The sequence below is a fragment of the Amphibalanus amphitrite genome, unplaced genomic scaffold, assembly GCF_019059575.1.
Source record: "Amphibalanus amphitrite isolate SeventyFive unplaced genomic scaffold, NRLGWU_Aamphi_draft 000757F_arrow, whole genome shotgun sequence".
Taxonomy (NCBI): domain Eukaryota; kingdom Metazoa; phylum Arthropoda; class Thecostraca; order Balanomorpha; family Balanidae; genus Amphibalanus; species Amphibalanus amphitrite.
Genome location: NW_024882251.1, coordinates 7,508 through 30,363, shown reverse-complemented (window position 1 = coordinate 30,363; position 22,856 = coordinate 7,508). Strand labels below are relative to the sequence as shown.

General features: G+C 49.6%; 2 protein-coding genes across 2 annotated transcripts; one reads left to right on the top strand and one right to left on the bottom strand.

Moving 5' to 3' along the window:
- Window positions 1–1,535: 1,535 nt before the first annotated feature.
- LOC122365679 (beta-hexosaminidase subunit beta-like) lies at window positions 1,536–5,080 on the bottom strand. Its single transcript, XM_043337103.1, has 3 exons — window positions 4,818–5,080; window positions 2,862–4,488; window positions 1,536–2,395 (listed from the first exon to the last, which is right to left on the bottom strand). The coding sequence occupies exons 1-3, from the start codon at window positions 4,858–4,860 to the stop codon at window positions 2,335–2,337; spliced, it is 1,731 nt and encodes a 576-aa protein (XP_043193038.1). The 5' UTR covers window positions 4,861–5,080; the 3' UTR covers window positions 1,536–2,334.
- An 8,642-nt stretch (window positions 5,081–13,722) lies between these two features.
- Window positions 13,723–17,888, top strand: LOC122365673. Its single transcript, XM_043337098.1, has 2 exons — window positions 13,723–13,826; window positions 16,187–17,888. Exons 1-2 carry the CDS (start codon window positions 13,779–13,781, stop codon window positions 17,300–17,302), a joined length of 1,164 nt encoding a protein of 387 aa, XP_043193033.1. The 5' UTR covers window positions 13,723–13,778; the 3' UTR covers window positions 17,303–17,888.
- The last annotated feature ends 4,968 nt before the right edge of the window (window positions 17,889–22,856 follow it).

Below are 22,856 nucleotides of genomic sequence, written 5' to 3'. Positions count from 1 at the left end.
GGATGCCAGATGAAGCAAGGGCGGTTTCTTCACTCGTGTTTACACACGGTGACGCTGCTCCGAGTGTGTATTTGTCAGGGCCAAGGCGAAGGACATCATAAAAGGACCTAATAAAGACAGAGTTATTGCACTTTCAAAGAAAACAGCTCGCAAAAGTAATGCCTACAAATAGCCGAATAGTGTGGTGTGTTTTTAATTAGGTGACCTGCTAGTTATAGGAATATTCAAACAAAGATATAATTATGCCTTCCACGCGCTTAGCTCAGGCACCAGTGCACTGTGTGCCGCTTCCGTTCGCCATATCAGACAGTTTCGCTGGTACGGGCTGCCGCGGGCACATTATGCATTAGAGGAACATTCCATCTTCCTGTTCATCGCCCGTCTGTTAAACACAGATATCAGCAATTTTCCGCATAATAGCCCGACGGTGGGCGTTGCCACGTCGAGAACCAGCCAAATGATCCATATTTAGCACCTCTGAACAAAGCGTGGCAATATCACGACGTGTAGCCCGCGGGTCGGGCCGGCGCCCGCGCCACGGTCTGGGGCGATCACACAGGCGTGGTAGCCCGGTCATACCATGTATGCACGCGATCTATATTAGATATCTGGGAATATCTTGTTCGATGGTGCAGATAGCGATCAAATGGCCGTCAGCCCCGGGCGGGCGGCCCACTCGGGCTGCAGCGCAGGGCCAGTCGCGCTGCGAGTCGGCTGATAGGCTGTCTACAGCGCCAGTCGTCACTGAGGCGTCTGGAGTCGGCAGAACACCATTCGCTCACTACGTACAAATGGTCCTAGCTCATGTTTTAAGATCTCCCACTCCCTCCCCATCTCCCTCACTCCCTCACTCATTCACACACTCACTCAATCACTCTCTCTCACTCTCTTTCTCTCTCTCTCTCTCTCTCTCTCTCTCTCTCTCTCTCTCTCTCTCTCTCTCTCTCTCTCTCTCTCTCTCTCTCTCTCCCCCTCTCTCTCTCAATCTATCTATCTATCTATCTATCTATCTATCTATCAATCTTTCTATCTATCTATCTCTGTCCTCGCCACAAGGCTATAAGTTTGGGACCTATTCCGAGGAGTTTATGGTCAATGTTGCTCGACTAGTCGCAGTACCACGAGTGCGAGCGTGCAGACAGCCATCCTCCCATATGTCAATTCACAAATCACAACATCCACTACCAGTGCCATCTCCTCTGTGATGGCCGTCAAAACTGAGCATTGCGCTCTGAACTGAGCGCCGGCTCAGCTCGCTGAGTGATTTCCACTATACCCAGTACAGCCGTCAGACTCAGTAGGTATACCCATGCTGTCAGCGCCAATCCACCACCCACTGTGAACATGATGAAATCCGATAATCTCCGACTGGGCAACCATACACCGAACAGGGACGCCGGAGCCCACTGTTCCTGTGCCGAGCGCTCGCTCAAATCCGGCAGATTTGTGTTATTGCTACCGGAGAGTTCATCACGCGATGTGGATATTTGTTCAGCGATGGCCACAGGATACGGGTAAATTGATTTCGCCAAGGATCGAGCAGCTTCCAGTTGATATATTGAGCAGCATGACAGTAAGAAACATCAATTCACTTGGTTGTAAAATTTCGTGAAAAAACATAATGATTTATCTTAAACGTTGGCATACACACATACGTAGCCTTACCGTAAAGACGCCGAAAAAGGTTTTTCGACTTAAATGTGCAACCCTACCATGTGTGCCAGATGGCAGGCACTGAAATACTTTAGGTACCCATTTTTGAATGATATGATACGTGAATTCGCTATTGCTCCCGCTTGGAGCTTCAAAGCGCAGGTAGAGTACCAATACAACAATGTGCAGAACATTTCAACGCTTATCTTTGGTTTCTCCTATCCTGGGCACTTGTGTAGCAGTCTTGGTGGTCATCTTTCTGTCTACAAACATACGGCCGCCTATCTAAAAAAGTTCACCGACCTTACGGCGATTATACAAACAACCTCGGCAAACCTAGCTCTGTGCCGATAACACACTAGTTAGGGTCCAGCAATGCTTTATCATCCTTTATGATGGTTATCTGCACGTACGGCTTGCACTGGTATTGAACCGGCACGGATATTGAATCGGCACATTGCGCTCTCCACCTAGAAATGACAAGTTTTTTGACACCTTACAAAGCTAACATCTCTTAGTTCGTGGGTATGAAAGCACAAACATTATAACCGTAGCAATGTCAGCCAGCGCTTGTTGATCTGGATTTGGTTAATGACCTGACCTGACCTGACCGGACAGTGGTCAGTCAGGTACGCGGTCACTGGCGGGCTCCGGGTATCACCTCAGTTGCCTGACCCGAGCTCAGCAGAAACCCGGTCCGTTAGCGGGCTCCACGGCGTAGCCTCGACGCAGCAGACGGCATCTGCAGCAAGGACAGGCAGTTACTTCTCCGCAGATAATTATGGAGTGGGTGCGTTACTTTAGTTAGGTACATACAGTTACATACTACACAGTATCAGCGATGCGATTGAAAACAAACTTTCTGTATTTGCGACTTCGTCGCCGTTTCCTTCTATTGCAACACCGAACACGGCAGAATAAGGTCGGTATTTGAAGCCGTGCAATGCTTTCAAAACTATGAATATCTGACTGATGTCAAACGCCAAAAGCAACAAAGCCGATATGGTGTTAGAATGTGGCCCAACAGCCCCTCCCTGAGACAGCGGACCACAGTCACACGCCAATCAGGCTCAGCGTTACGAAATGTAGCCTGGAAGGAAGAGGAAGCGAAGACCTTTCAGCGAAAAATGCATGGGTGGTAATATACATCTAATGCATTTTACATCAACCAGTTTCTGACTACGACACGGAAGCCCGGTACGAGTTACCTGTGCTCCTCCATTCTGGGCCGCGCCACCTCGGCGTCGCTGACTTCCTTGGCCGACCAGAGTCTCTCTGCCACGGCAGCGGCGCGGGGCCACGTGCGCGAGATGAGGTTCGTGTCGTCCACAAACTCGCCCCACATGCACGCCTCGCCGCCGAGCAGGAGCGACTTCTGCACCAGCGTGCCGTTAAAGTCCTCCGGCTCGCACTCGTAGTACTGCGGCCAGTCGACGCCGTAGTTGATGTAGTTGAGGTACCAGCAAGAGGAGATGATGGTGCGGTGTCCCAGTGAGGTGACCTTGTCGGCCTCCTGCTGCCAGCCGTCCGCGCCGCCCTTCCACACGTGCACGATCGTGTCCGGCTGGACGGTGATGTTGTTGTCGACAACGTCCTGCCAGATGACGTACTCGGGCTTTGCGGGGAGACGCTTCACCAGACGCAGAAGACGCTGCATGTAGGCCTTTTCGACTTCCTCTGCGGTGGAGATGTTGAGTTTCTCCATCCACGCCTGGACGTCGGGGTTGGACAGCCAGCAGGGGAAGCCAAAGAAGACCTCGTCGCCGCCCAGGTGGATGTACTTGTCCGGGAAGCGGGTGGTCACCTCCTCCAGAAGCCGCCTGACGAAGCGGTACGTGCTGCCTTTGGTCGGGTCGAGAGGGCCGAAGGTGCCGTCCGGCTGACCCGTCGTCTCGTTGTAGCAGACTGTCAGAAGGTTGTCTGCTCCGGCACCCCAGGAGCGTACGTGGCCTGGGGTATCGACCTCAGGCACCACCCGAATGCCGCGACGACGGGCGAACTCGATGATGTCTGCCACGTCATCCAGAGTGTACACCATGTCGGGACGGTAGGCGCCCTTCCCACTCAGGTTCGGGAACGTGACACTGACGAAGGGGAACGACGGGTCGTCCACCAGGTGCCAGTGGAAGACGTTGAACTTGTTGAAGGCCATGAGTTCGAGCGTAGCCTTGATGGAGCTGACGCTGAGGAAGTGACGCGAGGTGTCCAGCATGAGGCCCCGATGGGCGTAGCGCGGAAAGTCGCGGATTATTCCCTGCCGCAGGTGGAACTGGCCGTGCTTCTCGGAGAAGTAGATGAGCTGGGTGAACGTCTCCAGGCCACGGTAGGCGCCCCAGAGGCTGTCGGAGATGATCTGCGCGCGGCCCGGAGAGTCGGGGACGTTAATCTTGATGCTGTACTGCTCGTCCATGGTAGCAGATGGCATCATCTTTTCGTCGCACATGCCGTCCATCCAGACCTCCACATCGTGGTGCAGTCGTGGTGATGACGCCCGCCGGCTCTCTCCGCGTTTTCTCGAGCGCCTCCTATTTGCAGAGGCCGCGACCCTCGTCCTCCTCTCACGCAACGACCCGGAGACCACGCTCCTCGGCCGTCGCCCTGCCCTGACCCCGTGCGACGCCGCCAGATCACGTAGTGTCTGCAGGGTCCTGCCGATGGCGTCCTCCAGGTCGGCACAGCTGTGGCGAGTCGTCCTGAAGCGGATCTTGGCGGGATTGACGAAGTAGAAGGAGGGGTACATGTCGGCCTGCTGCGGCGCCGGCCACGGCTCGCCCTCTGTGGGCTCCACCCATGGAAACCCGGCCTCCGTCGGCACCAGGTGGCAACTGCATACCGCTGCAGGAGGCCAAATGTCAGGTTAGTCGAAGAAAAGTCAATGTACGGAACTGTGTTGTCTCAACGCAACAATTATAGCGACAAATTGTTTGAACGGAATTGTGAACGTTTCCAGCCAAAGTTTATTCATCCTCATTTCCTCAGTCATATGTAGGTATATCAGTCATATGACTTTTCTTCATACGTAGAACAATGAAAACAAAGTTAAAAGTAAACCGATGCATTGACCAAAATCATGAAGTCGAATAAGGCGATGGTCAACCTGTCGTCCGTCAGACCTTGTAATAACCCTCAATGCATTCAGCATTGCCGCCACTACCAGTTCTCACCTGCTATTAGCGCGAGCTGCAGCGAGGAGACTGTTGATGCCATCACTAGCTCCTCTCACCGTCCTAAAGAAACCACTGCTCTCCTGCTCGGGAGATTTTCCAGGGAAGCTGACGGACCTCACCGCTCCTGCCACTGTGTCCTCTGTCTTCTTTCCCAGCCAGCCAGGGCGGCTGTGCCGCTCCAACGAGCGCCGCCCTCCAATCGGCCAATCAACAGCGGTCGGTGCCGAGTGCACTGTCCGATTAGCGAGTCTCCCACCGAGTGCCTGTTCGATTATCGAGTCGACCGCGCACAAAGCAGAACTCCGATTACACGGCCCGGGCCGGGGAGATGGCCAGTTGTGGGCCGGACTGATTAGCTGCCTGTTTTCGCTGGCCATAATGGGATGTTTCAAGAAGTGGTCGTGGAGTCAACATCACTTTTTTAGTTTTGCGTCGTTCTGCAGAAGTCGTTTCTGCGCAGGAAGTATGGTTATATTATACTGAACTTAAAACTATATTTATTTGACGCTCGCCGAGGACCGAGGAACGAGAACAGCTCATCAGCTCTGGCCAGCTCTGGCCAGCTCTGGCCAGAGTTGATTCAGCTGTGTGGGCCGACCAGATGTCTAGGTATAAACACACATGGGCACGGAATAACCCATTTTTGATGCCCGCCCGAATGATTAAACACCGGATTAGCCAGCCTTACGGGATATGATAATGTTTTTCTGATGGAAGTGGTTTATGACTGCCGGTGAGAGGTCAGGCTCAGGAGGTCAGCACAAATGGGCGGCTGAGTATTTCAGACGCTCCCCTCTGTACATTCAAACAAGGGCGGCGAAAGACGGGGTGCAGGGGGTGCAGCTGCACCCCCATAAAATGGGTGGCAACCTTACCTTTTTACACCTCCCAAAAACTGTACAAGAGGCCCGTCGAGCCGCCGTTCAATGCATTTCCCTCTGGAAATAAGTGATAGGAAAACGAAAGCCCATATGGGATCATGGGAACTTCAGAGTTCAGTTACAATCAGAAGCGCCCCACGCTGGACTCTAAGGACACCGGCTTTTAGGGTGCTGAACTACGTTTGGTGCCTCATGACGTGCTCTGAGAACCCCAACGACGCCTCTGAGGGCCCCCGCGAATCGCGATGACCTCTGAGGCCAGGGCATTCACTACGACTTCTAAGGCCCCACGACGACCTATGAAGGCCCTCACGACGATAGCTGAGGGCCCCCACGCAGGCTTTAACTTTTAAAACCATACTGGTCTCCGAGGGTCCCACGAGGTGACGAGACGGTCTCTGAAGGTTCTTATCCCTACCTCTGAGGGCCCTGATGACGACCGCAGCGGCCCCTACGACGGCCTCTGAGGGCCCCCACGGAAACTCGAAGGGGCCACTTGGCCTCTGAGGGCCTGCGCCGGCCTCTGCCTTGAGACGATTTTTGTGTGTACCTATAGGTAATGTCTTCCGAAAATTAGGATTGCGATCAACCAATGATAAGCTTTGAAAAAGTAAAAGGACTCAAAGCTTCTAGAAAAGTGACAAAGGGGCCCTTGCGATTAAGAAGGCCAATTAGAAAATTTTACACTCCATCTAAGAACGCCTTCCGCCGCCCCTGCATTCAAAACGTGCCCACTGCGCGCATAGGCGGATCCAGATAAGTGGTTTGAGACCCATAAGGAGGCACCTACTTCAAAATAGGTCGCTCAATTTCCTAGACACATTGCAATTATACCTATAGCTTACGTCAATGGCGTAAGCCTTATTGTGGAGTTTAGAATAACGCTTTTCAAATAAAAGCTGCTTAAAGTGTTTTCTATGCAAGGAAACTGCAAAACTTGTGATTCTCTGCGAGGAAACTGCTAAATATGGTCATTTCGGGCGCTGTGGCAGAAAAGTGCCCCAAATGCCCCCCCCCCCCTTCCCCGCCTCCTGGATCCTCCGCGGTTGGCATGCACTGTGCGAGACGGGTGATTTTGTTTCATGATTGCAGAAGACCTTTCACATGTAATTTAAATCGGAATGTTTTCTTAAGGCGTTTACTTTGCATGACTTTAATTGGATGGAAACCAATGTGTTGCAACATACGACAATGGCTTTATAAAGAATATATGTTGATGCTGGTAACGTTTCAGAATCAGTCACAGTGAATTCATGGTTTCCATTTAGGTTAGCTTAGACTCCTCCAATCCAGAGGCCTGGATTATGCTTGATCTTATGATATATGTAGATGCATACATATACCATGATAGTTGTAACTTGTACTTGTCTATATTTCTATTAAATGTGTGTATTTAAATTGGGTGTTATTCAAAATTTTCCCAATGTACCCATTCCTAGCAAACATATTCAGGAATTTTCACGGTGCAGAGGGGCTAAATAACCTAAAACATATCAATCTTTTCCTAGTAATAAGTTGCAATTATCCAGCGTTCTTACTTTCTCTGAGCTCTCTGACTGGTTTGACATATTAAGCTTTCTCTTCTTTCACTTCGATACTGAGCTTATCTCCGCTGGAGACTTCATCCCATATTCGAATAGACAGCTTCGCTACTTAACGCAACGAAGCAAAATAAATGAGACAAGATTCAACCAAGCAGCTAATTGGCTAAGCAGCGGGCAGCGAGAAAACTGTTCGTATTAAACGAGCAACTCAAGAAGAGGCTTAGCCATATCACTGTTACCAAATTGCTGTAGACCTAAGACAAATGATCACTCCAAAGTCAGCAAAATACTATCTTTCACTTTACATGTCATTTACCCTGCATACTTTACGTCATTCGTCATGGCATGACTCTGTCCACAACCAAGCTATTATAAACAGCCCACATTCCGCAACTAACCATAATAAACAAGGCTTGCAGCCACCCTATATAAGCAGAGGGCCTTCAGTGGGCCCTTCAGACTGCAGTGGCAGTGCCGACAGCAGCAGAGTTGAAGGACTGACCCGCACTGCTGAGGAGTGGGTAGCAGGACTCCCTAGTCGCGCTCCAGCGACCCTGGTAGCAGTCTGTAACCCAGGTGGGTCTGCGTCTCGGTGCGTCCCTCAGAGATCTGCGCTCGCAGCAGCTCTATCCAGTGACCGCCATGGGAGTGGCCAGTCGCGCTACGGCCGGCGGCCTCCTCTGGCTACTGGTGCTGGCCGCAGGAGTTCCATCCACACCGGACAGCTCGCCCGCTCCGCAGACGATGTCCTCGACCGAGCAGCTATCGGCGACCGAGCAGCTGTCGGCTTCTGAGCAGCTGTCGGCTTCCGAGCAGCTGTCGCAGCTGCTGGATGCCGCCGTACAGCGCGTGCTGGAGAGGCGGGCAGTTGCAGCGGACAGCAGCCAGCTGGAGCAGCTGCAGCATCGGCTGGATCTGCTGGAGCTGCGGGCGGCAGCCGGTCAGTGTCAGGCGCCCTGGAAGCCGGTCAGGAGTGAGCTGGTCGGAGGAGCGTGCGAGGAAAAGTCGGAGATGCAACACGACCTGAAGACGGTTCAGGAGGCAGACCCGGAGCCGACGGAGCAGCCGGAGCCGGAGCCAGAGCCGGAGTCACTGCCGGAGTGTGACCAGTCCCCCAGTCCCCTGCCAGCGTACCAGGCTCCCCACCAGCGGCCGGAGAAGCTCGCCTGCGCCCACTCCTGTCTGCAGCTGCGGGACCAGGGCGGCGCGCCTCAGGACGGCGTCTACTGGTTCACCGGGATGCCGGTGCCGGTGCTGTGCGACTTCAGCCACGACGGCGGCGGCTGGACGCTGCTGCTGACGGCCAAATCCCGCGACGGCTGGAATCTGCTCAGTGTGCGCGGCCGGCGGGAGCGCTCTCCGTCTCAGGACGACAACTACTCGATCTTGCGGCACGCCGACGCCATCCGAGACCTGGGCAACGGCACCCGGTTCGCCTACCGGATCGAGACGCAGGCGGAGAAGGGACGCCAGCGCTGGGGCGGCGTCTGGGTGGCTCCTCGACGCTACAGCTTCATGGCAGAGCACCCGGACCAAACGGAGGTGATATGCGTCAGGAAGTTTGACAAGTGGGTGTACAAGAGCAACGGCATTAATAAGCGCATGCCCTGGCTGAACATGCGTGATGCTGATGCAGGAAGCAGTCCAATAGTGCTTACCACAAATATCGGGCCCCGTAACGGCTGGGGTACTTTGCTGTATGACGAAGGAAACACCAGCTATCAACACAGTCCCTGGAGTCACAAAGATGCTACCAACTCGGGCAAAGTTCTGTATTGGATGAGGGAGGAATTTCTGTGATTTTTCCTTTATGTGATGATGTCGGCTTATGAAGGAATGGGAAAAAGGTATCCAGTTCACCTGTTTTTATTGCATAAATGGGTGAATTATGCTCTAATAAATATTTTCATTTCAAGACAATTTGTGCTTAAATAATTGTCGATGAGTTCCTAGCGTGTTTTGACTTGGCCCTGTCCCAGCCGAGGGCGATGGGCTATTACCCACGCCCTGACGTTTTTTTCGTGATCGCTCGAAACGTGTGCGTACGCGATAAAAACCTGAAAGCAGGCATGCCTGACCTTTGATTCAAAGGGTCCGTATCAAAGCGTCCAAAACCGCAGCACCCAAAGTACGCAACATCCAAAACCGCAGCGTCCAAAGTACGCAACGTCCAAAATACGTCCAAAATCGGGTTTATAGGGGGCATTCACAAAGTCCAAAACCGAAACATCCAAAACCGCAACGTCCAAAAACGTATCATCCAAAAAACGCAACATCCAAAGACGCAACATCCAAAGCACGTAACCTCCAAAACCACAACGTCCAAGACCACGACATCCAAGGCACGCAACATCCAAAACCAACCTAACCTAACCTAACCTAACCTAACCTAACCTAACCTACTGATTTTTGCCTATCCCTAACCCAACCAAACCTAACCTAACCTAACCTACTGATTTTTGCCTACTGGGGATAAGGAAACCCAACCTAACCTAACCTAACCTAACCTAACCTAACCTAACCTACTGATTTATGCCTACCGGGGATAAGGAAACCTAACCTAACCTAACCTAGCCTAACCTAACCTAACCTAACGGTTTTGGATGTTGCGTACTTTGGATGTTGCGTACTTTGGATGATGCGTCCTTGGATGTTGCGTTTTTGGATGATACGTTTTGGATGTTGCGGTTTTGGATGTTTCGGTTTTGGACGTTGTGAATGCTCCCTATATACCCGATTTTGGACGTATTTTGGACGTTGCGTACTTTGGACGCTGCGGTTTTGGATGTTGCGTACTTTGGATGCTGCGGTTTTGGACGCTTTGATGGTCCCCCGATTCAAAGTAGGAATTCTGCCACCAACTGCATTCTCAGTTCACATCAAGTCACTGATCTTTGATTTAATACGTGAATCTCTGCACGGTTAGAAAATGTCCCGCTCGCTACTTCCTTATTCCCTCACTTCCAGGGAATCTTTCGCAGGGAAATGAAAATTACATGAAATTTCTAACCTCCTCAGTCCTCACAACTTGCGTCAACCGCAACCAGCGTCGTAATCAGAGCGGCCTCGACTTGACCTTGACCGGAGATCAAACCGCTGGCTTTTCCGAGAAGTATGTCACTCGGCGTGGCTTAGAATGGTGAATATCAGTTCTGTGATCATACATATTTGGTGAAGTCATTTGCTTAACAAGGAAGTAGGAACCGCTACTTCGGACCTTTGACCTGACCTTAGAGGTCACCACTTCACCTGAGACCATGAACTTGTGTAAAATCTCTGCGGCTGGTATCTTTGCACACGACCGTTTTCTGCTCTAACTCATTCAGGAGCTCGACGGCGATAACGATAACGATAGTCCAGCCAGTGCAGCGCTAACTCTCGATGAAAAGTTAGCTATAAGTTATCAAATGTGTTGCATCATCCAGACTTTTGATAATACTATAAAATGATCTAATGAAAAATATTTGTCAGGGGTCTCGGGGCGCCCCTGCTATGGTGACGTCACTGATGTGACCTTGGCCGGTCAGCCGCGCCGGCCGGCGGCTGACCCGTGCGGGCAGTTGGAATACGTCAAATCAAATACGTCAATTCCACGTCAAATCAAACACCGAAATCCGTCATCCCCTTCGATTTTTCTGAAAATTTGTAGGCAGACTGGGCATGGTCCAAAACTGAGTTACGTATAATATTTTCGAAATTTGATAACGTGTCGCTGAGATATAGGTCATCGAATATAGCCAAAAATGCCACACATCAATTTTTTAAATGTCTATAACTCTGGTTCCTTTTCTGGTATCAAAATGATATTAACAGGGTCTTGTAGGCAATTGATAAGGCTTTGATTTTTTATTATAAAATTAAATTGAAGTGACCTTGAAATGCATTTGACCTTGAATTAAAACAGGAAAATTTAAATAGCAAAAAACACGCCACCTTCGATTTGGGTAATTTTTACATATTATGTCCGTCACAATGTTCCTAACCATCTGTGAAAAGATTGGAGTGGGCCATTCATAACTTTCGCGGCAAACGCCGTTTTCATGCATCAACATCACGCAACCGCGCGTGACCTTGAAAGACAGAGTCAAGACATGCTTGCTTGTGTACACTTTCTGAAATGAATGATTGCTGATTAGTGACATCCCAAACTCTCCGAGAATGGAAATGCATAGTCATCGTAGTCAAGCATTCAAGTTCCATAGTAAAAGTGTCTCAGGCAAACGGTATTTTGCGGTGAATTTTGAGCCGTATGGAAATGCATCATGAAGTAAATTCAACGAAAACATTATCACGCAACGATGTCTTCACGTCTTTTTATCTTCGCTATACCAAAGAACATACATTTTTGAGTATGTATGGGGAATTTCTAGTTAATCCAATAATAAATATGGCAGTTAGAGGCCTGCCAAGAGTAACATGTCGCCGGCTGAGGCGGGATCGGCCGACGCGGAAAACGCAGCAATCACAATTTTGTGTTTACACGTTCATATTTCAATTGTTTACCAATCGATTTTCAGAATTCTTTCACCATAAGATTGCCTGTATATTTCTTAGTCTTCTCACAAAATTTGACGCGCATCGAACGTAATCAGCGGTAAGGAGCGCGATGTAAAGACGGAACCGTTCCGTTCCGTCCCGGCACAGTCTACAATTCAGGCGGCGCGTAGCGGCTGGCGCCGGCTGCCGAGTCGCCGCGTCGCCGCGGCGACAGGATGTTCACTTTACACCGCTATTACTAGAACAGTTGTTAACCGATTTTCTTATTGCTTGCACGATGAGATGTGCAATTCAATTCTGGACAGGTAGCCATAATTAATTTCGCATTAATATTATGAGATATTGGCGAAAACAGGAGGGGTGGGGCGAAATTCGCTCTTCCCCCTCCACTGCGCGTGCTAACATACCTTTGCATATGTGCCATTTTCTTCAAAACTTATGAATGGCCCACTCTAATTTTTTCACAGGTTGTTAAGAATATGGTAGGCAATAAAATATATGAAAATGAGCCAAATCGAAGGTAGCGTGTTTTTTGCTATTTCAATTTTTGTGCTTAAAAACATAGTTAAGCAAATTTCAAGGTCATACATTTAAGTAGGTGCAATTCTAAACAAATGCTTAAGAAATTACCTAAACAGTAAGGTTTATTTCATTCAAATCAAATAAGTACAACCAAAGTTATGGTCGTTCAAAAATAAGAAGATGTAACGTTTTGTAAAAATTTGATGAGCTATATTTAGAAGACCTGTGGTCAGAATGTGCAAAAAACATCAATGTAATGTCCGGGGCGACACAGGAACTCGCTCACAAATTTTTAATGAAATCGCTGATGGTAAGGTGCATAACAGCCGATTTTTGTTCGATTTGACGTGGAATGCCCCATACAGCGACCGAGGTGAACGCGTGTGTGAGCTGGCGACGGCCAGGGGCCGTGACAATATTACTGGTATAAAACAAACAAGTACCCACAAAGTGATAGCCTAGGTATGAAAAATGTGGAAAGTGTAAAGAAGAAGATGAAACTGGAGAAGCTAGCGGCATAGACGCGTCAGCTGGGCTGGGTGTTCTTTGCTCTCAAACATGCGCTCAAAACAGTTCAGAAATCGAAAGCCGTCCATTGCTTGTTCTGTGTATTCGATAATTTCATTTACATACCTACGTTATATACGTTCCTATACATATTGCAGGCAGTCTTGCGGCCGGCGCATGTAACACACATGAAGGAGAAATAGGTGTGTGTGCTGGGGGGAGAGAGTAGAAAGCTGCTCCAAGGTTCCGAGGAAGAAACATCTGATCACGAGCGGAAGAGATAGCTACCACGATAGAAGAGATAAGAGATAGCTACCCCTTCCCCTATAACGCCGTTTAGCACTACATGTAGGCCGTAGGGGTTTGTGGGCAATGGGCATGTGTGTTTCGCCGCGCGTAGCGCACATCCCACCACGCTCGTCCCATCGTCCCCTTCAGCCGTCCCGTCCCACCGTCCTGGTCCTCCCCATCCCATTCTATCATCTTGTCCCAACGGCACGTCTCTCCGTCCTGTCCCCCCCCCCGTCCAATGTCAGCGTCCCGACCCTCCCGTCCGTACGATTGACCCGTCCCGTCCCACTGTATGTGTCACACTGTTCCATCCCACCGCCCAGCCCCTCCTCATCCGTCCGAACTGAATGCATATCCGTTATCCACAGTCATTCAATGATTTCACATTGAGACGTTAAAAACGGCTCGAATTCTATAATCAATATGTAAATACTTACATACAACTAACCGTAATAAACAGGCCCCAGCTACCCTGTTACATGTGAACATGGTGTCTTTAGTGCTGCCGTGCTATCAGTGTTATCAGTTGATTCGGTGCTATCGGCACTTGGCAGTGCCGATAGCAGCACTGAGTTGAACGGCGGACCCGCACCACTACCGGGTGAACTCCTTTGTCGCGGCTCCTGTGACGCTAGTGGCAGTCGGTGAGCCAGACGTGTCTAAACAGACCTCGCTCCCGTCGCCAAGGAGCTGTGTTCGAGGGTCCAGTGACCGCCATGGGAGTCGCCAGGCGCGCCACGGCCGGCCTCCTCTGGCTATTGGTGCTGGCTAGGGTTGTTCAAAAAAATCGAATTTTGGAAAAGTATACGGGCTCATGGCTCGTGTGGTGAGGTATTCTTTTCTGAGTCCAACGATGCCCTTTTTTCCGAAAAATATTAACTGCTTCATGCTCCCCAAACGGCTTGAAGAGGACCATGTCACGCCCGGCGGCCGGCCGGTGTCAGTAAGGGCGAGAATTCCCCGCCGCGCGCCGGAGGAGGCGCCTTATCGGCACCGCGCGCCACGACATCTACCGGGCGGCCGGCCGGCCAGTGGTGGGAGGGAATAAAATGCGTGGTCTTCTTTCACATGATAGGGGTGCGCTAGCCCATATTGTCGGAGCGGAAAGTTTCAGTGCAGCATCGGTACCTCTGCCGCGTTGTTCTGTGTCGATTGTTCAGAAAATAAGCCAAACAGAACTAAGAAAAGACTCAACGCTTCTGGGTAATTCACTCGAAACATTCCGTTTACAGAATACAGCTGCCTCCTTAGCGTAACATATCGCTTTGTTTATTCATCAAGCTGCAAGGATTGACGTTTGTTTTACTTAGATTAGCAGTTCGAAAGAAAAGATAACATGTCTGGGAATGACAGTTTGGCCACCCTTACAGTGTGACGAATTGAGTAGAGACAATAGCGGGAGTACACATATAAATCAATTGTGTCGCTCAATCCAGCAGCGGCACCGGCAGCCGGCCGTGCCCACCGCGCCGGTGTCGTTCAAGACCCGAACCCAGAGCCGGCATAGAGCGCGTCACACATCCCCCAGGGCAGAGCCGCCCTGACCTGACACACATCCCCGGCGTGTCATGACGGACAGACTTATGCTTGACATCGCCTGTTTGGCGAATGACGATGGCAATGTTTACTTTTCCTATTTCTAATTAATTACGCATTTAACAAATATCTACGCTGTACGCAACAATTGTATCGTGCTAATCGCAACACAACAACCTGGTTTTGTAGTTAGGTAAAACAGACGATTGGAGATGTCTCGTATCGATGTGGCCATTAGAAGCCGCGGAAACAGGGCAGAGCCGTGCTCTCTTTGCCAGGTCTGAATACGAGTCTTCGTCGAAGTAGAACTGGACGCTGATCACTTCTTGCCTCAACATGAGACTTAGAAATAGGTAAGTTAGGTATACTGTATAGTGTATACATTGTATTTATACAGGCGAGGTAATGGTCTGTCCGTCATGACACGCCGGGGATATGTGTCAGGTCAGGGCAGAGCCGTGCTCTCTGCCGGCTCTGGATCGGATCTTGAGCGGCATCGGTGGACATGGCCGGGCTGCTGATGCTGCTGCTGCCCGAAGGGTTGGATTGATGGGCGCTTGACATTATGTGTACTCCAGCTATTGTCTCTACTCACACCCAACTTCGTCACGATGTCAGTGCGGCCACCGCGTCATTCCCGGGCATGTCATCCTGTTTTTAACTGCTAAGTGCTAATGTAGGTTAAACCTAACGTCGATGCCGGGGTCTCCATATTCTGTCCTTGCACATTGCCAGCTCCTGCTGTTCTTAGTAAACTTCAAATTTTCGCATACCGTTGGCAACAGCATATGTGGGCTGCAAGCCACCGTCTAAAAGCAATGTAAGTTGTCGACAGCAGTGCAAAGAGCTGTGTTATTGCTCAGAGTTCGCGTCTTGACTCATGAACAAAGCGATATGGTATGTTGAGTGGCAGCTGGGTCCTGTTTCACGGGCGCTTTTGTATTGAACAACCATGATCGATCCACATTCTCAAAGTGCGTGGCGATTACTGCTCGCTAGCAGCCTACGTGTCAAATTGGGTGTCCATGGAGATATCAGCAAACTCGGACGATGTAGTCAGTCAGCCTGCCGGCAGCGTGGTAGCAGCAATCTTGGTAGCAGCGGCCGTGAAACGCCGCGCTGTATTCTCGAAACGAGATGTTTATAGTGAACTAGCCAGAAGCATTGAGTCTTTTCTTAGTTCTGCTTGGCTTTTTTCTGAACCATCGGGCATCGACACAGAACACTGCGGCAGAGGTACCGATGCTGCACTGAAACTTTCCACTCCGACAATATGGGCTAGCGCACCCCTATCATGCGAAAGAAGACCACCCATTCATTCCCTTACACCGGTCGGCCGGCCGCCCGGTAGATGTCGTGGCGCGCGGTGCCGATAAGGCGCCTCCGCCGGCGCGCGGCACCGAATTCTCGCCCTTATTGACACCGGCCGGTCGCCGGGCGTAACATCCTCCTCTTCAAGCCGTTTGGGGAGCATGAAGCAGTTAATATTTTTCGGAAAAAAGGACATCGTTGGACTCAGAAAAGAATACCTCACCACACGAGTCATGAGCCCGTATACTTTTCCAAAATCCGGTTTTTTTGAACAACCCTAGTGCTGGCCGCAGGAGTGACATCCACACCGGACAGCTCGCCCGCTCCGCAGACGATGTCCTCGACCGAGCAGCTGTCCTCGACCGAGCAACCGCCGGCTTCTGAGCAGCTGTCGGCGGCTGAGCAGCTGTCGCAGCTGGTGGAGGCATCCGTGCAGCGCGTGCTGGAGAGGCGGGCAGCTGCAGCGGACAGCAGCCAGCTGGAGCAGCTGCAGCATCGGCTGGATCTGCTGGAGCTGCGGGCGGCAGCCGGTCAGTGTCAGGCGCCCTGGAAGCCGGTCAGGAGTGAGCTGGTCGGAGGAGCGTGCGAAGAAAAGTCGGAGATGCAACACGACCTGAAGACGGTTCAGGAGGCAGACCCGGAGCCGACGGAGCAGCCGGAGCCGGAGCCGGAGCCGGAGCTGGAGTCGCCGCCGGAGTGTGACCAGTCCCCCAGTCCCCTGTCAGCGTACCAGGCTCCCCACCAGCGGCCGGAGAAGCTCGCCTGCGCCCGCTCCTGTCTGCAGCTGCGTGACCAGGGCGGCGCGCCTCAGGACGGCGTCTACTGGTTCACCGGGATGCCGGTGCCGGTGCTGTGCGACTTCAGCCACGACGGCGGCGGCTGGACGCTGCTGCTGACGGCCAAATCCCGCGACGGCTGGAACCTGCTCAGTGTGCGCGGCCGGCGGGAGCGCTCTCCGTCTCTGGACGATAACTACTCGATCCTGCGGCACGCCGACACCATCCGAGACCTGGGCAACGGCACCCGGTTCGCCTACCGGATCGAGACGCAGGCGGAGAAGGGTCGCCAGCGCTGGGGCGGGGTCTGGGTGGCTCCTCGACACTACAGCTTCATGGCCGAGTATCCGGACCAAACGGAGGTGATATGCGTCAGGAAGTTTGACAAGTGGGTGTACAAGAGCACGGGCATTAATAAGCGCATGCCTTGGCTGCACATGCTAAACGCTGATGTTGGAAATAGCCCGACAGTGCTTACCACAAATAAGCCCGGTTACAGCTGGGGCGTTCTGCTGTATGATGAAGGCACCACCAGCTACCACCACAGTCCCTGGAGCCACAAAGATGCTACCAACTCGGGCAAAGTTCTCTATTGGATGAGAGAAGAATTTCTGTGATACTTCTCTGCGAAGGAGCCTATAGATAGGTATCTATTTGAATGCATTGGACACAGGTATCCAGTCCGTCCGTTTTTATCCTAACTGGGAGAATTAGGTATAGCTTTCGGTTTGAATGATACCTACATCAATGGATGCAGTACAAAGTTCTGCTTAAGTCCTGTTATTGATAATTTCCTCTAGAGACTCCTTAGTTATTGATTATTTCCTCTAATCAGACTCCTTAGACCATTGATACAGAGTACCTAAAGTTATATGTTTTCAATGGATTTTTAGTTAAGTTTGGAATTTTGCTGTCGATTAATATTACGTTTACACTGAACGTTTATAACACCGATCAAGAAGATGAAAAATAGGCATACTAAATGCATGAAGCATAAAAACAAGACGAGGAAACTGTTGAGCTTGACCACGTTGTGAACAGCAAACAGTGCTCACCGCCTCTGTACATATGTACTCGTATGTGTGTTTTTCTTTAGATTCAAGCATGAGGCAAGAAGCGGTTATGTATTTTCACATTAACAATGCGAAAGCAAAGTTCTTAGTTCATTTTTCAATGCTATTAATAAAAACGCGTCCGCTTCTCGTTCTTTGTTTTCATTAATCACATGCACATTCTTTATTTATCGCCGGCGGTTTCTGCGGTAAGGGCACATACGACATGGGCCGTTTGGTATAGGATAGTGGGAATGCAGGCTGGGATTGAGCCTGAGGACATGGTCGGCGCCACCGTGGTTTGTGGGGGAAGCTGCGCTCACTGGCGCGAGACAGTGGGGGCAACATTACTTCAATGCACAAAACCATCATGAGAAATATCTGAGAATTGGCACAAAAGCACGAAGTGCTTAATTCGGGGTACCAACTCTCAACTAAAGAAATAGAACAGAACAGAACATCCAGCAATTGGTGATCTCTGCTGTCACCGCCGCCACGTCGAACCCCGCGACCATCGTACTAAGGTACCGACTGGCCCCGCAGCCGCCGCGCACCCCTCCCCGAGCACCGCGCCCAAAGTATGTAATTGTATAAGGACAGGATCAGGAATCGAAACGACGTGAGTTCATAAGGAACGTTTGGAAGGATCGAGCCACCGGCAGACGCTCACCGCTGTTCAGGTTTGTGCCGTGAAGTAATGTGTCCAGCTGGGTACTTATTGGAAATTGACGTATGTCATAATGGAGAGTATTAGTTAGTTCGTAAAGAAGTGTGTTCCTTTGATTTGTGTATAATGGGCATGAGAAAATGAAATGGCGAACACTCTCTGTGCTGGACCCACAAGCACAAGTAGGTGATTCCGTGTGTTGTATTTTAAAGAGATGTGAATTGAGTTGTGACATGTCGTTCCTCAGTCGTGTATGTAAAGTGTTGCCTCTTTTAGGTCCTAGGGTGTAGAATTCTGGTGGTCGTGGCAGCCCCAAATGTTTTTCTACGTGTTTTTTAAATTTACTGGGTGATAATTTTTTGACAGTGTCGGGAAACTGATTGTACTGTTTCCCGACACTGATGCTCAAAGATGCCATTGCTCGCCTACAACGATTGTACTGTTTGTTTGTTTTCAATAGAAATGACCGTTGATAGGCAGTGGTGCGTGGTCTTTCATGTGTATGAGTGCGTGCGTTTCTGAGTGTTCTGTTCGTAGCTCGTTGTCGCGTTTGAGGTATCATTTCTTTAATGTATTCAGGCAATTTCGAATCTGGTACACTCAGTTGGTGGTAAAGTACAAGTCTATGTATTTGTCGTCGTATGGTTAATTTGTCCCAGCCTAGTTCTTGTCGGAGTTTGTCGGTAGATGTGCTAAAAAGTGCTCCTGTCGTCAGTCGTGCTGCTCTATTTTGTAGCGTCTCGAGTCTTGTCGCGTCATGTACGGTAATATGTCCGTCGTATATTGTGTCACAGTAGTCGAAATGGGGTCTTATGTATACTTTGTATATTTGGTCGAGAATGGGCCTACTATGCATTTCAGACCCCATGAGACCCTGTTTTTCGGAGATAATTTCTTCAATTTTTGTCCAATTAGCTTGAGATTTTGGCAGACGATTTTTCAGCTCAAGCGCCAATTTTTGTCAATATGGTTCTCTTAACAAAATATCAAAATTAGAGCACTTGTCGTTGGCTCGTAATGTTAATCAGTTTTTGCACCCGGATAGAGGCTCGCTCGCTACCGCACCGGATTGGATAGGAGCGCTGGCCAATCACGTTACGCCGTGCTCAACTTGACTCCGCCCACTGGCCGTGACCGCGATGGGTCTATGCCGCTTCAGTCGGTGTCAGCACCGCGGAGAGGTCGCAGCGGGACCACATACTGGAGACAAGTGAAGCTGGCAAAGTTGTTTCGGGACGAAAGCCAAAAAATTATCCGTTCGAGGGCATTTGATGTCCTCCTTCCTTATTTTGGTATTTAAACGTCGAACCAGCTCAGAATATTCAGAATGATCAGAATCAAGGTAGGATCTATTGGAACGGAACCGGCCGTAGAAGGAAAGATAGATGAACTCTTGGACTCTGATCATTTATTTAAGCCGGAGTTACACCTATCTCATCGTCAGGTTGGGTCAGGTCACTACGCGATTATCTATAAGATCATGCGTAAGCATCTGCATGACCCAAAAATATTGATGTATTTAGCAGCGTCAATAAATGTTTCTGAGGAAGGTGCAGAAAGCAACAAATTAGGATGAAGAGTCTCGGGCACGGCCGATTGCCTGGGGCATCGCTCCAGCGAGACGACCGTATTCGTGATTCGTGAAGCGGTGCGGGGCGCCGGGTGGGGCAGAAGCGTAATGTGTCGTATGGTAGAATGTCATGTGTGTGTTATACTGTGACACACACATGACATTACATATACATATACATGAACGTCACATATACATGTGACGTTCACAGAAAGAAATAGGAATGTGGCAGGCGGACGTAGTGCACTACACGAGAACGATCATCAAGAAACTCGTATCTTTTTGTAAAACTTATGTAACAGTAGGTATGTCCTCAATGGTGAGGTAACTATCTCTAGGCTTTTACTTTTCATGTTTGCATTTCAACACACAAGATCTGGGGGTAAAGTTAGTCCGGCGACCTCCTCAACCTAAGTCGATGATAAAATGGATTAGTCCTGAAGGTGGTCAATGCTTATGCTGCACCGGGATGATCTAAATCGATCACGCCGGCATACATTCCTAATCAAATTTCATATATCAAACACATAAACTGCATCCTATTAATGGTGATTCTATTTTGCAATTTGGACGTAGTCTGACGCGATACATAATTTTACGCAAGCATTTGAAATCAACAGCGTCTTTTATGAGCGGTTTTTTCAAAAGCCCGAATCTTGTGTGAAAATAGATATTTTTTGTGACTGAACAGGGTGTCGTACATTTGTGATAAATACAAAGTCGAGGGCTTCAGCTAGTGCGTTACTTATGCACGCTATTTAGCTCATTCGATTAAGTTACGGCTGCAATGACAACTGCACGGCAGCTACGTCCCATGCGAGCCGCCCCGGTGCGACGGCAACTGCCCCGCCCGCTCCACGCAGCCGACTGACCGGCCAAGGTCACCGCCCCGTCCGCCGGGAGGGCGGAGCTTAATGGTCACGTGTTTGTGACGTCACGCCTACGTACGGATAGCCTCTACTCCACTGACGGATTTACGGAGCCGATTTTAACATTACGAGGTAACGACAAGTGCTCTAAATTTTGATATTTTGTTAATAGACCATATTGACAAAAATTGGCGCTTGAGCTGAAACATCGTTTGCCAAAATTTCAAGCTAATTGGACAAAAATTGAAGAAATTATCGCCGAAAAACAGGGTCTCATGGGGTCTGAAATGCATGGTAAATAGGTATTGCGCTATGGGATAAAGTGGACTTAATGCTTTGGTTACCTTTCTGCATATCTCGTTGACGTGCTCATGGAAACGTAGGTCTTTAGATAATATGAGTCCTAGATGTTTGTGGCTATCGTGTGATGGAATTGTTTCGCCTCCAAATTTTAGGGCGGGAGCTTGATGATTGTGGGAATAGGAAAATGTTTGTTGGATCGTTTTTCCAGTGTTAAACGTGATGGCCCATTCCCGACCGTATTGAAGGATAGCGTCGAGGTCGTGCTGGAGTGCCTGTTGAATTTCATGTTTGGAGCAAATTGCAAATTGAATTTGCTGCCACTGAAATTTCTCAAATAATGAACACGTCCATGTTCAAAAGCAGTCATAATATGGAAAGCAAAATTGGTTCTTCTAAATAATGATTTTGAGAGATGGTAAAAGAGACATATGTAAAGAGGAAATTTCGGTTGAGATATTCAGAGAATGGAGAATCATTTGGAAACTTGGTATTTGTTTATGATTGGGAGGCCAAAATGTTGGTCGGTAAAAATCAATGAAAGAGCACTTGCACCACCATTTGGAAACCATGGCTATTTTCAAAACACGTCGTTTTTAGGGTTAATCTTCGCCCGGGTGGGGAGTAGAGGAGTGCGTTTTTGACCACACTTACCAGTTTTATTTTTTGGTGTGTAAAAACATTGGTATAGCTACGTTTAGAATATAGCATTACACCAATTTAGCATCGTGTATGAACTCTTTTTTGCCCCAGGTTACAGAAAGTGACCCTGCAGATAACTGTGCCTCCCAAAAATGTGACCCTGCCATCCCCACAGATCATCTCGTGGAAGTTGGAAACTTGGGATATTGCATGAAGAATTCAGCACCAATTTTTTTTATATCGTTTCATGTAGGTGACCTTGACCTTTCAGCCGGTCATCTTGTATTGTATTTGACGCGTGAGCGTCTCAACGAGAGAAACGCGATGTCAGTAAAATTAACGCATTACAAGCTCGGTGTCAAAAGTTATTGAAAAAATGTATTCCGCAAAAACGTCCAATTTTCAAATTTAAGAGTTTTGTCCTCTGGTGGCTAGACCGTTGACCCTAGGTCAAATTTAAGGACAATACTCAGGGTTTTAAAAGATCCATTGAATGCGATTTGCCGCAGCTTTGTAGCTCTATTTGTTCCTGTGTATTACTTCCACTAATTTGTGAAAATCTGGCAAAATCGGGAACCATTTTTTTGTGTGACAACGTTACATTTGGTGACCTCCAGACGTGACCTTAGCGATGACCTGATCGTAAAATGACCAGTATTATCCTGAAAGACCTAATAGCGAGCTAGCTTTTTCTGCGTCTTTAAGCTTTTTTAGTTTCTTTTTTTTTAAAGGTAGTGTGGTCAAATACATTTGACCCCCCCCCACTATGGCAAAGTTGGCTGAGACTCTCATCTGGGCGCGGGCTAAATTTTACCGTCCAAGTCCCGTGATGGATACCAGCCTAGACGAGTTTGCCCCCCTCACCCCCCCCACAAACGAAAGTCCGTGGCGCCGCCCCCTGGATGAGAAAGCTGCTCCAGGGATCCGGAGGATGAAGCTGATGACCAAGAACAAATGAAAGCTATCCCGCCAATGTCTGGGCTCGTCTGTTCGCTGAACATGGCTACCGCCGCCGCCGTCCCATCGTCCCATCCACCGTCCTGACCCACCGTCCCATCAAATTTCGCCGTC

Excerpts from the sequence above, each read along its gene's own strand:
- LOC122365679 (XM_043337103.1), bottom strand. The coding sequence starts at position 4,860 with ATGGCATCAACAGTCTCCTCGCTGCAGCTCGCGCTAATAGCAG. Across the intron at positions 4,489-4,817 it reads GCAGCTCGCGCTAATAGCAG|CGGTATGCAGTTGCCACCTG; the intron begins GTGAGAACTGGT and ends GGCCTCCTGCAG. Across the intron at positions 2,396-2,861 it reads CCCAGAATGGAGGAGCACAG|ATGCCGTCTGCTGCGTCGAG; the intron begins GTAACTCGTACC and ends TCCTTGCTGCAG.
- LOC122365673 (XM_043337098.1), top strand. The coding sequence starts at position 13,779 with ATGGGAGTCGCCAGGCGCGCCACGGCCGGCCTCCTCTGGCTATTGGTG. Across the intron at positions 13,827-16,186 it reads GCCTCCTCTGGCTATTGGTG|CTAGTGCTGGCCGCAGGAGT; the intron begins CTGGCTAGGGTT and ends TTTTGAACAACC.